General features: G+C 37.5%; 2 protein-coding genes across 2 annotated transcripts in view; one reads left to right on the top strand and one right to left on the bottom strand.

The window, feature by feature from the left end:
- LOC136034446 (leucine-zipper-like transcriptional regulator 1) overlaps positions 1 to 12682 on the bottom strand; it is a 187701-nt gene that overhangs the window by 156096 nt on the left and 18923 nt on the right. The gene's annotated exons all lie outside the window — the stretch shown is intronic.
- LOC136034445 (uncharacterized) lies at positions 4164 to 9875 on the top strand. Its single transcript, XM_065715625.1, has 2 exons — positions 4164 to 4676; positions 9630 to 9875. Exons 1-2 carry the CDS (start codon positions 4395 to 4397, stop codon positions 9774 to 9776), a joined length of 429 nt encoding a protein of 142 aa, XP_065571697.1. The 5' UTR covers positions 4164 to 4394; the 3' UTR covers positions 9777 to 9875.

Raw genomic sequence — 12682 nt, 5'->3', positions numbered from 1 at the left:
TATGAAAAATTGTCATTCTTAGCCCATACACAATAGTCCGGAGGAGTGCAGCCCCAAAAGATTTGTGATCTGGGAGACATCGTGTTTGTTTATATCTACATTAAAATCTCCGCTGACTGTATTAGATTTAGAGGCAACATTTTTAAGGAACCTGCCCAAAAGCTTGCAGGCTGACGCAAATAAACGTTCATTAATACATGATTTTCAAGCTTAGCGGCAATAAAGTAATCAGTCTCTGCTAACAGCTTGCAAGGGAATTGGGACCGGATAGCGAGGCCACTATATGGTCTACCTCGCAGTCTATCAACTTCACTACAAAAGAGGAGATAAAAATTAGAAAATAGAGGTAACAGGCTTTGGCGGTCTTCCGACAAGAAATGCTACTGAATCAGAACTAGGTCATGGGACTGCAAAAACTGCAAAAGAATCGGGATTCGATTGGTGATTTTTCCATTAATATTCCACGACGAAAATCAGCATCTGAATCTCATTTTCATCTAGATTTATCCTTTCAGCTGAGCCTGTACAACAGGGCGTTTATAACTGTAACATGGGTAGCTGTCTGATTTTCAAAGAGCAAATTTTTTCTGTTTCTGACACGGGGCTTTTTTAGGCTCTCATGACCTTTCAAACAGTTCGTGGTAACGAACTGTAGTAAGGAGCGACCTGGCTCAATAGTAACTGAAACTCTAAAAAATGAAACTTTGATACCAATAGTTACATCAAAAGAATCGCATTTTAATGCTGATTTTAAATATACAAGTTTAGAGAATAGGGATAAACACCCCCTGAAAGTCATACGATCTTAACGAAAATCCCACCATCAGATTCAGCATATCAGAGAACCTTATTGTAGAAGTTTCAAGTCCCTATCTAAAAAAATGTCGAATTTTTGTAGGGATAAACAAATAAACACGGATGCGTGTTTATTTGTTTTTTTGTTGTTTTGTTCCAGGGGTGATCGTATCGACTCAGTGGTCCTAGAATATCGCAAAAGGCTCATTCTAACGGAAATTAAAAGTTCTAGTACCCTTTTTAAGTGACCAAAATAATTGGAGGGCACCTAGGCCCCCTCCCACGCTCATTTTTTCCCCAAAGTAATCGAATCAAAATTCTGAGATAGCCATTTTATTCACCATAGTCAAAAAACCTAATAACTATGTCTTTGGGGACGACTTACTCCCCGGCAGTCCCCGTGGGAGGACCTGCAAGTTACAAACTTTGACATGTATTTGCATATAGTAATGGTCACTGGGAAGTGTACAGACGTTTTCAGAAGGATTCTCTTGGTTTGGGGGGAGAGTTGAGGGGGGGGGGGGTACGTGGGAGGATATTTTCGTGGAGAAACTTCTCATGGGGGAAGATAATTTCAATGAAGGGGTCGCAAGATTTTCCAGCATTATTTAAAAAAACAATGAAAAAATAAATATGAAAAGTTTTTTCATATTTCATATAAATGAAAGATTTTCCAGCATTATTTAAAAAAACAATGAAAAAATAAATATGAAAAGTTTTTTCTACTGAAAGTGAGAAGCAGCATTAAAATTTAAAACGAACAGAAATTATTACGCATATGAAGAGTTTACCTTCTCGTAATACCTCGCTCTTTACGGTAAGGTATTTTTAGTAATTTCAACTATTTATTCTACGACCTTTGTGACTCAGGAAACAAGGAACTGCGACAAAACTTAAGCTTTAATGTAAAGAGCGAGGTATCGACGAGGGGTGAGCCCCCTCATATACGCAATAAAAACATACGAATATAGAAGTTCGCTACGTAATTTAATTCGTAAGTTACGTATATTTTTTACTTATGAAAACGTTCGTAAAAAATTATAAGTTATAGTTGCCTTTTTAAGTAATACAAAAATTGGAGGGCAACTAGACCTTCTCCCTCGCTTTTTTTCTCAAAATCTTCCGATTAAAACTATGAAAAAGCCATTTAGCCCAAAAAATTGATATGCAAATTTCGTTTTAATTATTTATGTGCGGAGAGCCAAGATCAAAACATCCATTAATTCAAACAACGCCCAGAAATTAAACAAAAAAAAACAAGTTTTTTAAATGAAAGTAAGGAGCGACATTAAAACTTAAAACGAACAGAAATTACTCCGTATATGAAAGGGGCTTTTCCTCCTCCACGCCCTGCTCTTTACGCTAAATTTTTTTTACCGTTTTAAAATGTAGAGTTAAGAGAAAGAGTAATTCTTTAGCGTAAAGATCGGGGCGTTGAGGAGGAAAAGCCCCTTTCATATACGGAGTAATTTCTGTTCGTTTTAAGTTTTAGTGTTGCTCCTTACTTTCATTTAAAAAAAACTTATTTTTTGTTTAATTTCTTCAAAGACGGAACAACAAATTTCATTTATACATGCAGTTCAGTATAATGCTTTACCTAGGACCTTAGCCCCACCTACCTTTTATGTTTTTTTCTTCCAACTATTTTCTATATTCTGTTCTCCTTTTGAAGATATTATACCCCATAATTATGGTATCAATCTTTTCAACAATAGCTTAAAAACATTAGTACCAATTACCTTCCTTAAAAGAATTGATTTAGTCAAGCTCATTGATTTAGTATTGATTTGTTATATAGCCATTTTGTTTGACGCAGTTGAAAGGTCTGGAAATTATGGCTTTGAGGATGACATCCCATCCCCCAAGCCAAAGGTTTTAAATTATGGCTTTGGGGCATATAAGGTTTTTATAGAAAAAGTTGTCGTAGAAGCTTCAAAAAGGGCTCATTCGAATAGAAATTGAAAGGGCCAATGGCATTTTCAATAGTCGAAAGTGATTGGAGAGCAATTAAGCCTTCTCCCACGCCCAGCATTTTCCAAAACACTTCCAATAAAAAATTTAAATAGCTACTTTGTTCAAAGGATTTGAAAGGTCCAGAAATTTTGTCTTTGAGGGTAACAAATCCCCCTAGCCCTCAGGGCAAGGGTTGTTAGTTATGCCCAGGTGTATAGAAGGTTTTTATAGAAAGCACTGTCATAGAAACTTCGGAAGGGGCTCATTCGATTGATAATCAGAAGTTCTAGCGTTCTTTCTAAGAATCAAGGTGATCGGAGGGCAGCAGCCCCCCATACACACAGAGAAACACGTCGTAATGTCCCTAAATGCATCTAATAGAAGTTTTGAAATAGAAATTTTATTCCAACGGTCCAAAAAAAGGATACAAGTCCTATATACTGGTATCAGATGAAGAAATAACGTAGCAAATACTGGCAAAAAATGAAAAACACCAAGAATAAAGTCCTTCTAGAATTTTAGTTCTCCGTTTTTTCTTCTTCCTCTCCTTCATCAGACTTTTCAAGTCTTTACGTGCGGCTACAAGTTCATCCCTTCTGGTCATTTCATTTTGATTGTAAGCAGATTCGATAATATTTTGAATACAGCCGGTTAAAATGGTATCTTTGCGACCAAATGTGTACGTGACCCTGCACAGAGGACATTTCGTTTGGATTTCTTCATTCTGAAGGATACAAGCTTCGCAGAAAGCGTGTAGACACGGCAGTCTAACAGGCTCAACAAATACCTCACCATCCATCCATCCCCAAAGCATGACTATTTTAGCAAAGGATTGGGCATTTTAGGCTCGCAGACATACGAATCCTATGAAAAAACTCAAAACTTATGTAGTTAATTATTTTTAAAGTAATTGGTGGAAACAAATGTTCAACTCTGAATGCTGATGAATTCATTTTCTTATGTAAATATGCCAGTATCCAGTTCCTCGTGTTAATGTACCAATGTTCAGTTCATGCATTGCCAGTAAGAACTCAAAACGTATCCACGTCAAGCTTATTATGAGCAGGTGACAAAAAAAATCAACTGAACCAAAAAAAGATGTAAATCTCACTCGTTGATTTCATTTTTGTCCAAATTGCAAAGCAAAACGAATTAAAATTTACTCCTAGGTGAAATCAACGGCATTTGAATTTTTGTTTCTGAATTACTTTTGTTCATTCTTCATTATTTTCTCGTAAGCAAGGCCATATCCTAGGAGGGGAGGTTCAAAACCCCTTACACCTCCCCCCCTCCCCTGAATTTTGTCTGACCCACAAGAATTTAAAAATGTATAGAAAAAAGTTTTGGACTCCTTCCATGCAAATTAACTTAAAAGGGTTCCTCACTCTTTACTGGGGGAGCGCTATTGCACTGTTTATGATTAGTACATGACGTCATTGGAATTTTACAGTATTATTTTTAATATTGCATCATTAGGTTGGTGACCTGCATGTACATTTTTTTATTTATATAAATGACGTCATCGTATAATTATCATATCAGTATGAAGAATGTGACGTCATGTTTGGTATATATCTAGAATCCCTCGGGCTGTAGTGATCATTCATTCAGTACATATTTTACTGTGATAATCTATAAAGCGTGCAATGAATACAGTATATAAATATTTTGCAATTGGAATTCCAGCCTTTACCGCTGCAGTATCAGTTTGCTGGGCTATGAAAAAGCATAAAGAAGTCGGGGAAGAAATATTGTCAGAGGTCGGTGGAGAAATATTGTCAGAGGTCGGTGGAGAAATATTGTCAGAGGTCGGTGGAGAAGTATTGTCAGAGGTCGGTGGAGAAATATTGTCAGAGGTCGGTGGAGAAGTATTCTCAGAGGTCGGTGGAGAAATATTGTCAGAGGTCGGTGGAGAAGTATTGTCAGAGGTCGGTGGAGATATATTGTCAGAGGTCGGTGGAGATATATTGTCAGAAGTCCGTAAGCTATTGGGCACACTGGTAATCAATGAGTTGCCGATCTGGTAATCAATGAGTTGGATAAGAAGCCATTTATTGATTGAAATCGCAGTGAAATAAAATTTTGAATTACTTAGTTTCCAAGAAATAATAAAATCTTGTATCAAATATTTAGTTTAATTTCATTAGTTATTTCCGGTTATTTTGATATATGTAGTGGTTCTATTTATTTTTCATCAATGTGTGGAAAAACAAAAGTCCAGTATTCAACATACATATAGTTAAAATCATTCCTTCTTGTAAAATCTAGTCAGTATAGGTAATTTATAAGAGAGCAAACGAGGGCTAATATCGAAATAAATCTCCAACGCCATCTATTGTAGAGCAGATCCTGACTTTCTTCAAACCATTAGTTATTCAGTAATATATCTTCCTATGAAGAAATTAGTGACAAGGCTTTGAGCATAGCCACTGTACAGTTTATTGTAAAACTTGGACCTCACGATTGCCAAACGAAGCAACAACATGGTCTAAGTTAGAAGTTGAGGAAATCGGCCCAATATATGAAAAATTGTCATTCTTAGCCCATACACAATAGTCCGGAGGAGTGCAGCCCCAAAAGATTTGTGATCTTGGAGACATTGTGTTTGTTTATATCTACATTAAAATCTCCGCTGACTGTATTAGATTTAGAGGCAACTTTTTTAAGGAACCTGCCCAAAAGCTTGCAGGCAGACGCAAATAAGCGTTCATTACTACATGATTTTCAAGCTTAGCGGCAATAAAGTAATCAGTCTCTGCTAACAGCTTGCAAGGGAATTGGGACCGGATAACGAGGCCACTATATGGTCTACGTCGCAGTCTATCAACTTCACTACAAAAGAGGAGATAAAAATTAGAAAATAGAGGTAACAGGCTTTGGCGGTCTTCCGACAAGAAATGCTACTGAATCAGAACTAGGTCATGGGACTGCAAAAACTGCAAAAGAATCGGGATTCGATTGGTGACTTTTCCATTAATATTCCACGACGAAAATCAGCATCTGAATCTCATTTTCATCTAGATTTATCCTTTCAGCTGAGCCTGTACAACAGGGCGTTTGTAACTGTAACATGGGTAGCTGTCTGATTTTCAAAGAGCAAATTTTTTCTGTTTCTGGCACGGGGCTTTTTTAAGCTCTCATGACCTTTCAAACAGTTCGTGGTAACGAATAGTTACATCAAAAGATACCAATAGTTACATCAAAAGAATCGCATTTTAATGCTGATTTTAAATATACAAGTTTAGAGAATAGGGATAAACACCCCCTAAAAGTCATACCATCTTAACGAAAATCACACCATCAGATTCAGCATATCAGAGAACCTTATTGTAGAAGTTTCAAGTCCCTATCTACAAAAATGTGGAATTTTTGTAGGGATAAACAAATAAACACGGATGCGTGTTTATTTGTTTTTTTTTGTTGTTTTGTTCCAGGGGTGATCGTATCGACTCAGTGGTCCTAGAATATCGCGAAAGGCTCATTCTAACGGAAATTAAAAGTTCTAGTGCCCTTTTTAAGTGACCAAAATAATTGGAGGGCACCTAGGCCCCCTCCCACGCTCATTTTTTCCCCAAAGTAATCGAATCAAAATTCTGAGATAGCCATTTTATTCACCATAGTCAAAAAACCTAATAACTATGTCTTTCGGGACGACTTACTCCCCCGCAGTCCCCGTGGGAGGGGCTGCAAGTTACAAACTTTAACATGTATTTGCATATAGTAATGGTTACTGGGAAGTGTTCAGACGTTTTCAGAGGGATTCTCTTGGTTTGGGGGGAGAGTTCAGGGGGGGGTACGTGGGAAGATATTTCCGTCGAGAAACTTCTCATGGGGGAAGATAATTTCAATGAAGGGGGCGCAAGATTTTCCAGCATTATTTAAAAAATCAATGAAAAAATATATATGAAAAGTTTTTTCTACTGAAAGTGAGAAGCAGCATTAAAACTTAAAACGAACAGAAATTATTACGCATATGAAGGGTTTACCTTCTCGTAATACCTCGCTCTTTACGGTAAGGTATTTTTAGTAATTTCAACTATTTATTCTACGACCTTTGTGACTCAGGAAACATTCTTATGGAACTAGGACAAAATTTAAGCTTTAATGTAAAGAGAGAGGTATCGACGAGGGGTGAGCCCCCTCATATACGCAATAAAAACATACGAATATAGAAGTTCGCTACGTAATTTAATTCGTAAGTTACGTATATTTTTTACTTGTGAAAACGTTCGTAAAAAATTATAAGTTATAGTTGCCTTTTCAAGTAATAAAAAATTGGAGGGCAACTAGGCCTCCTCCCTCGCTTTTTTTCTCAAAATCTTCCGATTAAAACTATGAAAAAGCCATTTAGCCCAAAAATTGATATGCAAATTTCGTTTTAATTATTTATGTGCGGAGAGCCAAGATCAAAACATGCATTAATTCAAACAACGCCCAGAAATTAAACAAAAAAAACGAAGGAGCGACATTAAAACTTAAAACGAACAGAAATTAATCCGTATATGAAAGGGGCTTTTCCTCCTCCACGCCCTGCTCTTTACGCTAAAGTTGTTTACTGTTTTAAAATGTAGAGTTAAGAGAAAGAGTAATTCTTTAGCGTAAAGAGCGGGGCGTTGAGGAGGAAAAGCCCCTTTCATATACGGAGCAATTTCTGTTCGTTTTAAGTTTTAGTGTTGTTCCTTACTTTCATTTAAAAAACTTATTTTTTGTTTAATTTCTTCAAAGACGGAACAACAAATTTCATTTATACATGCAGTTCAGTATAATGCTTTACCTAGGACCTTAGCCCCACCTACCTTTTATGCTTTTTTCTTCCAACTATTTTCTATATTCTGCTCTCCTTTTGAAGATATTATACCCCATAATTATGGTATCAATCTTTTCAACAATAGCTTAAAAGCATTAGTACCAATTACCTTCCTTAAAAGAATTGATTTAGTCAAGCTCATTGATTTAGTATTGATTTGTTATATAGCCATTTTGTTTGACGCAGTTGAAAGGTCTGGAAATCATGGCTTTGAGGATGACATCCCATCCCCCAAGCCAAAGGTTTTAAATTATGACTTTGGGGCATATAAGGTTTTTATAGAAAAAGTTGTCGTAGAAGCATCAAAAAGGGCTCATTCGAATGGAAATTGAAAGGGCCAATGGCATTTTCAATAGTCAAAAGTGATTGGAGAGCAATTAAGCCTTCTCCCACGCCCAGCATTTTCCAAAACGCTTCCAATAAAAAATTTAAATAGCTATTTTGTTCAAAGGATTTGAAAGGTCCAGAAATTTTGTCTTTGAGGGTAACAAATCCCCCTAGCCCTCAGGGCAAGGGTTGTAAGTTATGCCCGGGTGTATAGAAGGTTTTTATAGAAAGCGCTGTCATAGAAACTTCGGAAGGGGCTCATTCGATTGGTAATCAGAAGTTCTAGCGTTCTTTCTAAGAATCAAGGTGATCGGAGGGCAGCAGCCCCCCCCACACACAGAAACACGTCGTAATGTCCAAAAATGCATCTAATAAAAGTTTTGAAATAGAAATTTTATTCCAACGGTCCAAAAAAAGGATACAAGTCCTATATACTGGTATCAGATGAAGAAATAACGTAGCAAATACTGGCAAAAAATGAAAAACCCCAAGAATAAAGCCCTTCTAGAATTTTAGTTCTCGGTTTTTTCTTCTTCCTCTCCTTCATCAGACTTTTCAACTCTTTACGTGCGGCTACAAGTTCATCCCTTCTGGTCATTTCATTTTGATTGTAAGCAGATTCGATAATATTTTGAATACAGCCGGTTAAAATGGTATCTTTGCGACCAAATGTGTACGTGACCCTGCACAGAGGACATTTCGTTTGGATTTCTTCATTCTGAAGGATACAAGCTTTGCAGAAAGCGTGTAGACACGGCAGTCTAACAGGCTCAACAAATACCTCACCACCCATCCATCCCCAAAGCATGACTATTTTAGCAAAGGATTGGGCATTTTAGGCTCGCAGATATCCGAATCCTATGAAAAAAACTCAAAACTTATGTAGTTAATTATTTTTAAAGTAATTAGTGGAAACAAATGTTCAACTCTGAATGCTGATGAATTCATTTTCTTATGTAAATATGCCAGTGTTCAGTTCCGCATGTTAATGTACCAATGTTCAGTTCATGAATTGCCAGTAAGAACTCGAAACGTATCCACGTCAAGCTTATTATGAGCAGGTGACAAAAAAAATCAACTGAACCAAAAAAAGATGTAAATCTCACTCGTTGATTTCATTTTTGCCCAAATTGCAAAGCAAAACGAATTAAAATTTACTCCCGGGTGAAATCAACGGCATTTGAATTTTTGTTTCTGAATTACTTTTCTTCATTATTTTCTCGTAAGCAAGGCCATATCCTAGGAGGGGAGGTTCAAAACCCCTTACACCTCCCCCCTCCCCTGAATTTTGTCTGACCCACAAGAATTTAAAAATGTATAGAAACAACTTTTGGACTCCTTCCATGCAAAGTAACTTAAAAGGGTTCCTCACTCTTTACAGGGGGAGCGCTATTGCACTGTTTATGATTAGTACATGACGTCATTGGAATTTTACAGTATTATTTTTAATATTGCATCATTAGGTTGGTAACCTGCATGTACATTTTTTTATTTATGTAAATGACGTCATCGTATAATTATCATATCAGTATGAAGAATGTGACGTCATGTTTGGTATATATCTAGAATCCCTCGGGCTGTAGTGATCATTAATTCAGTACATCTTTTACTGTAATAATCTATAAAGCGTGCAATGAATACAGTATATAAATATTTTGCCATTGGAATTCCAGCCTTTATCGCTGCAGTATCAGTTTGCTGGGCTATGAAAAAGCATAAAGAAGTCGGGGAAGAAATATTGTCAGAGGTCGGTGGAGAAATATTGTCAGAGGTCGGTGGAGAAGTATTGTCAGAGGTCGGTGGAGATATATTGTCAGAGATCGGTGGAGAAGTATTGTCAGAAGTCCGTAAGCTATTGGGCACACTGGTAATCAATGAGTTGCCGATCTGGTAATCAATGAGTTGGATAAGAAGCCATTTATTGATTGAAATCGCAGTGAAATAAAATTTTGAATTACTTAGTTTCCAAGAAATAATAAAATCTTGTATCAAATATTTAGTTTAATTTCATTAGTTATTTCCGGTTATTTTGATATATGTAGTGGTTCTATTTATTTTTCATCAATGTGTGGAAAAACAAAAGTCCAGTATTCAACATACATATAGTTAAAATCATTCCTTCTTGTAAAATCTAGTCAGTATAGGTAATTTATAAGAGAGCAAACGAGGGCTAATATCGAAATAAATCTCCAACGCCATCTATTGTAGAGCAGATCCTGACTTTCTTCAAACCATTAGTTATTCAGTAATATATCTTCCTATGAAGAAATTAGTGACAAGGCTTTGAGCATAGCCACTGCACAGTTTATTGTAAAACTTGGACCTCGCGATTGCCAAACGAAGCAACAACATGGTCTAAGTTAGAAGTTGAGGAAATCGGCCCAATATATGAAAAATTGTCATTCTTAGCCCATACACAATAGTCCGGAGGAGTGCAGCCCCAAAAGATTTGTGATCTTGGAGACATTGTGTTTGTTTATATCTACATTAAAATCTCCGCTGACTGTATTAGATTTAGAGGCAACTTTTTTAAGGAACCTGTCAAAAAGCTTGCAGGCAGACGCAAATAAGCGTTCATTACTACATGATTTTCAAGCTTAGCGGCAATAAAGTAATCAGTCTCTGCTAACAGCTTGCAAGGGAATTGGGACCGGATAACGAGGCCACTATATGGTCTACGTCGCAGTCTATCAACTTCACTACAAAAGAGGAGATAAAAATTAGAAAACAGAGGTAACAGGCTTTGGCGGTCTTCCGACAAGAAATGCTACTGAATCAGAACTAGGTCATGGGACTGCAAAAACTGCAAAAGAATCGGGATTCAAATATCAAATTTCATTAAGATCTGGTCACCCTTTCGTAAGTTACAAATACCTCAATTTTCAAAATTACCCCCCCCCCCCCCCCCAATTCCACCAAAGAGAGCAGATCCGGTCCAGTTATGTCAGTCACGTATCTTAGACAGGTTTCTATTCTTCCCATCCAGTTTCATCCTGATCTCACCGCTTTAAGTATTTTCTAAGATTTCCGGTCCCCCCAACTGCCCTCCCCCCCAATTACGCTTGTTCCGGTTGAGATTTAAAATAAGATATCTGATTTACGAGGTCCTTCTAAATATGAAGTTTAATGAAGATCCGATCACTCCTTCGTAAGTTAAAAATACGTCATTTTTTCTTATTTTTCAGAATTACCCCCCCCCCGCAATTGAGCGGATCTGTTCCAATTATGTAAATCCCGTATGCAAGACTTCTGCTTATTTTTCTAACCAAGTTTCATCCCAATCCCTCCAATCTAAGCGTTTTCCATCATTTTAGGTTTCCCCACCCCAAACTTCCCCCAATGTCACCAGATCCGGTCAGGATTTAAAATAAGAGCTTTGAGACACGATATCCTTCTAAATATCAAATTTCATGGAGATCCAATCACTCGTTCGTATGTTAAAAATACCTCATTTTTTCTAATTTTTTGGAATTAACCCCCCCCCCCCCAACTACCCCAAAGAGAGGGGATCCGTTCTAGTTATGTCAATCATGTATCTAGGACTCGTGTTTTTTTCCCCACCAAGTTTCATCCCGATCCCTCCACTCTAAGTGTTTTCCAAGTTTTAGGTTTCCCCCTCCCAACTCCCCCCCCCATGTCAACAGATCCGGTCGGGTTTAAAATAAGAGCTCTGAGCCACGATACCCTTCTAAATATCAAATTTCATTGAGATCCGATCATCCGTTCGTAAGTTAAAAACACCTCATTTTTTTAATTTTTCAGAAATACCTCCCCCCCCCCCCAACCACCCTAAAGAGAGCGGACCCGTTCCATTTATGTCAATCATCTATCTAGGACTTGTGTTTATTTTTCCCACCATGTTTCATCCCGATCCCTCCACTCTAAGTGTCTTCCAAGTTTTAGGTTTCCCCCTCCCAACTCCCCGCCCCCGTCACCAGATCCGGTCGGGATTTAAAATAAGAGCTCTAAGACACGATATCCTTCTAAACATCAAATTTCATTGAGATCCGATCACCCGTTCGTAATTTAAAATACCTCATTTTTTCTAATTTTTAAGAATTACTCCCCCCCCCCAACTACCAAAAAGAGAGCGAATCAGTTCCGATTATGTCAATCATTTATCTGGGACTTGCGCTTATTTTTCCCATCAAGTTTCATCCCGTTCCATCCACTCTAAGTGCTTTCCAAGATTTTAGGTTTCCCCCCTCCAACTCCCCCCAATGTCATCAGATTCGGTCGGGATTTAAAATAAGAGCTCTGAGACACAATATCATTCCAAACATCAAATTTCATTAAGATCCAATCACCCGCTCATAAGTTAAAAATACTTCATTTTTTCTATTTCTTCCAAATTAACCGGCCCCCCACTCCCCCCCCCAAATGGTCAAATCGGGAAAATGACTATTTCTAATTTAATCTGGTCCGGTCCCTGATACGCTTGCCAAATTTCATCGTCCTAGCTTACCTGGAAGTGCCTAAAGTAGCAAAACCGGGACCGACAGACAGACCGACAGACAGACAGACCGACAGAATTGGCGATTGCTATATGTCACTTGGTTAATACCAAGTGCCATAAAAAACCTAGTCTGAGGTTTTTTTTAACACTTTTTTGAAAAAATATAGAATATAAACCTCACCCCGCTGCCAGCGGGGCTCATGGAGCTTCGCTCTATAGATAATGTTACCTGTAAGCAAGCCCACTTTACACATTTTTAGTTTCATTGAAGGGGGATAGGTAAAAAATAAATGCGCTTCTCTAATAATAACAGAGAAACAATATGCGATCATCAGAATCTTGCT

The sequence above is a fragment of the Artemia franciscana genome, chromosome 13 (genome assembly GCF_032884065.1).
Source record: "Artemia franciscana chromosome 13, ASM3288406v1, whole genome shotgun sequence".
NCBI lineage: Eukaryota > Metazoa > Arthropoda > Branchiopoda > Anostraca > Artemiidae > Artemia > Artemia franciscana.
Note: the sequence above shows the minus strand (reverse complement) of the source record. Positions and strands in the feature narration are given on the sequence as shown.

What these genes read in the sequence shown, in the direction of transcription:
- LOC136034445 (XM_065715625.1), top strand. Translation starts at nt 4,395, where the DNA reads ATGAATACAGTATATAAATATTTTGCAATTGGAATTCCAGCCTTTACC. An exon ending in GTGGAGAAGTATTGTCAGAG is followed by an intron (nt 4,677 to 9,629) that starts GTCGGTGGAGAT and finishes ATATTGTCAGAG; the next exon opens with GTCGGTGGAGAAATATTGTC.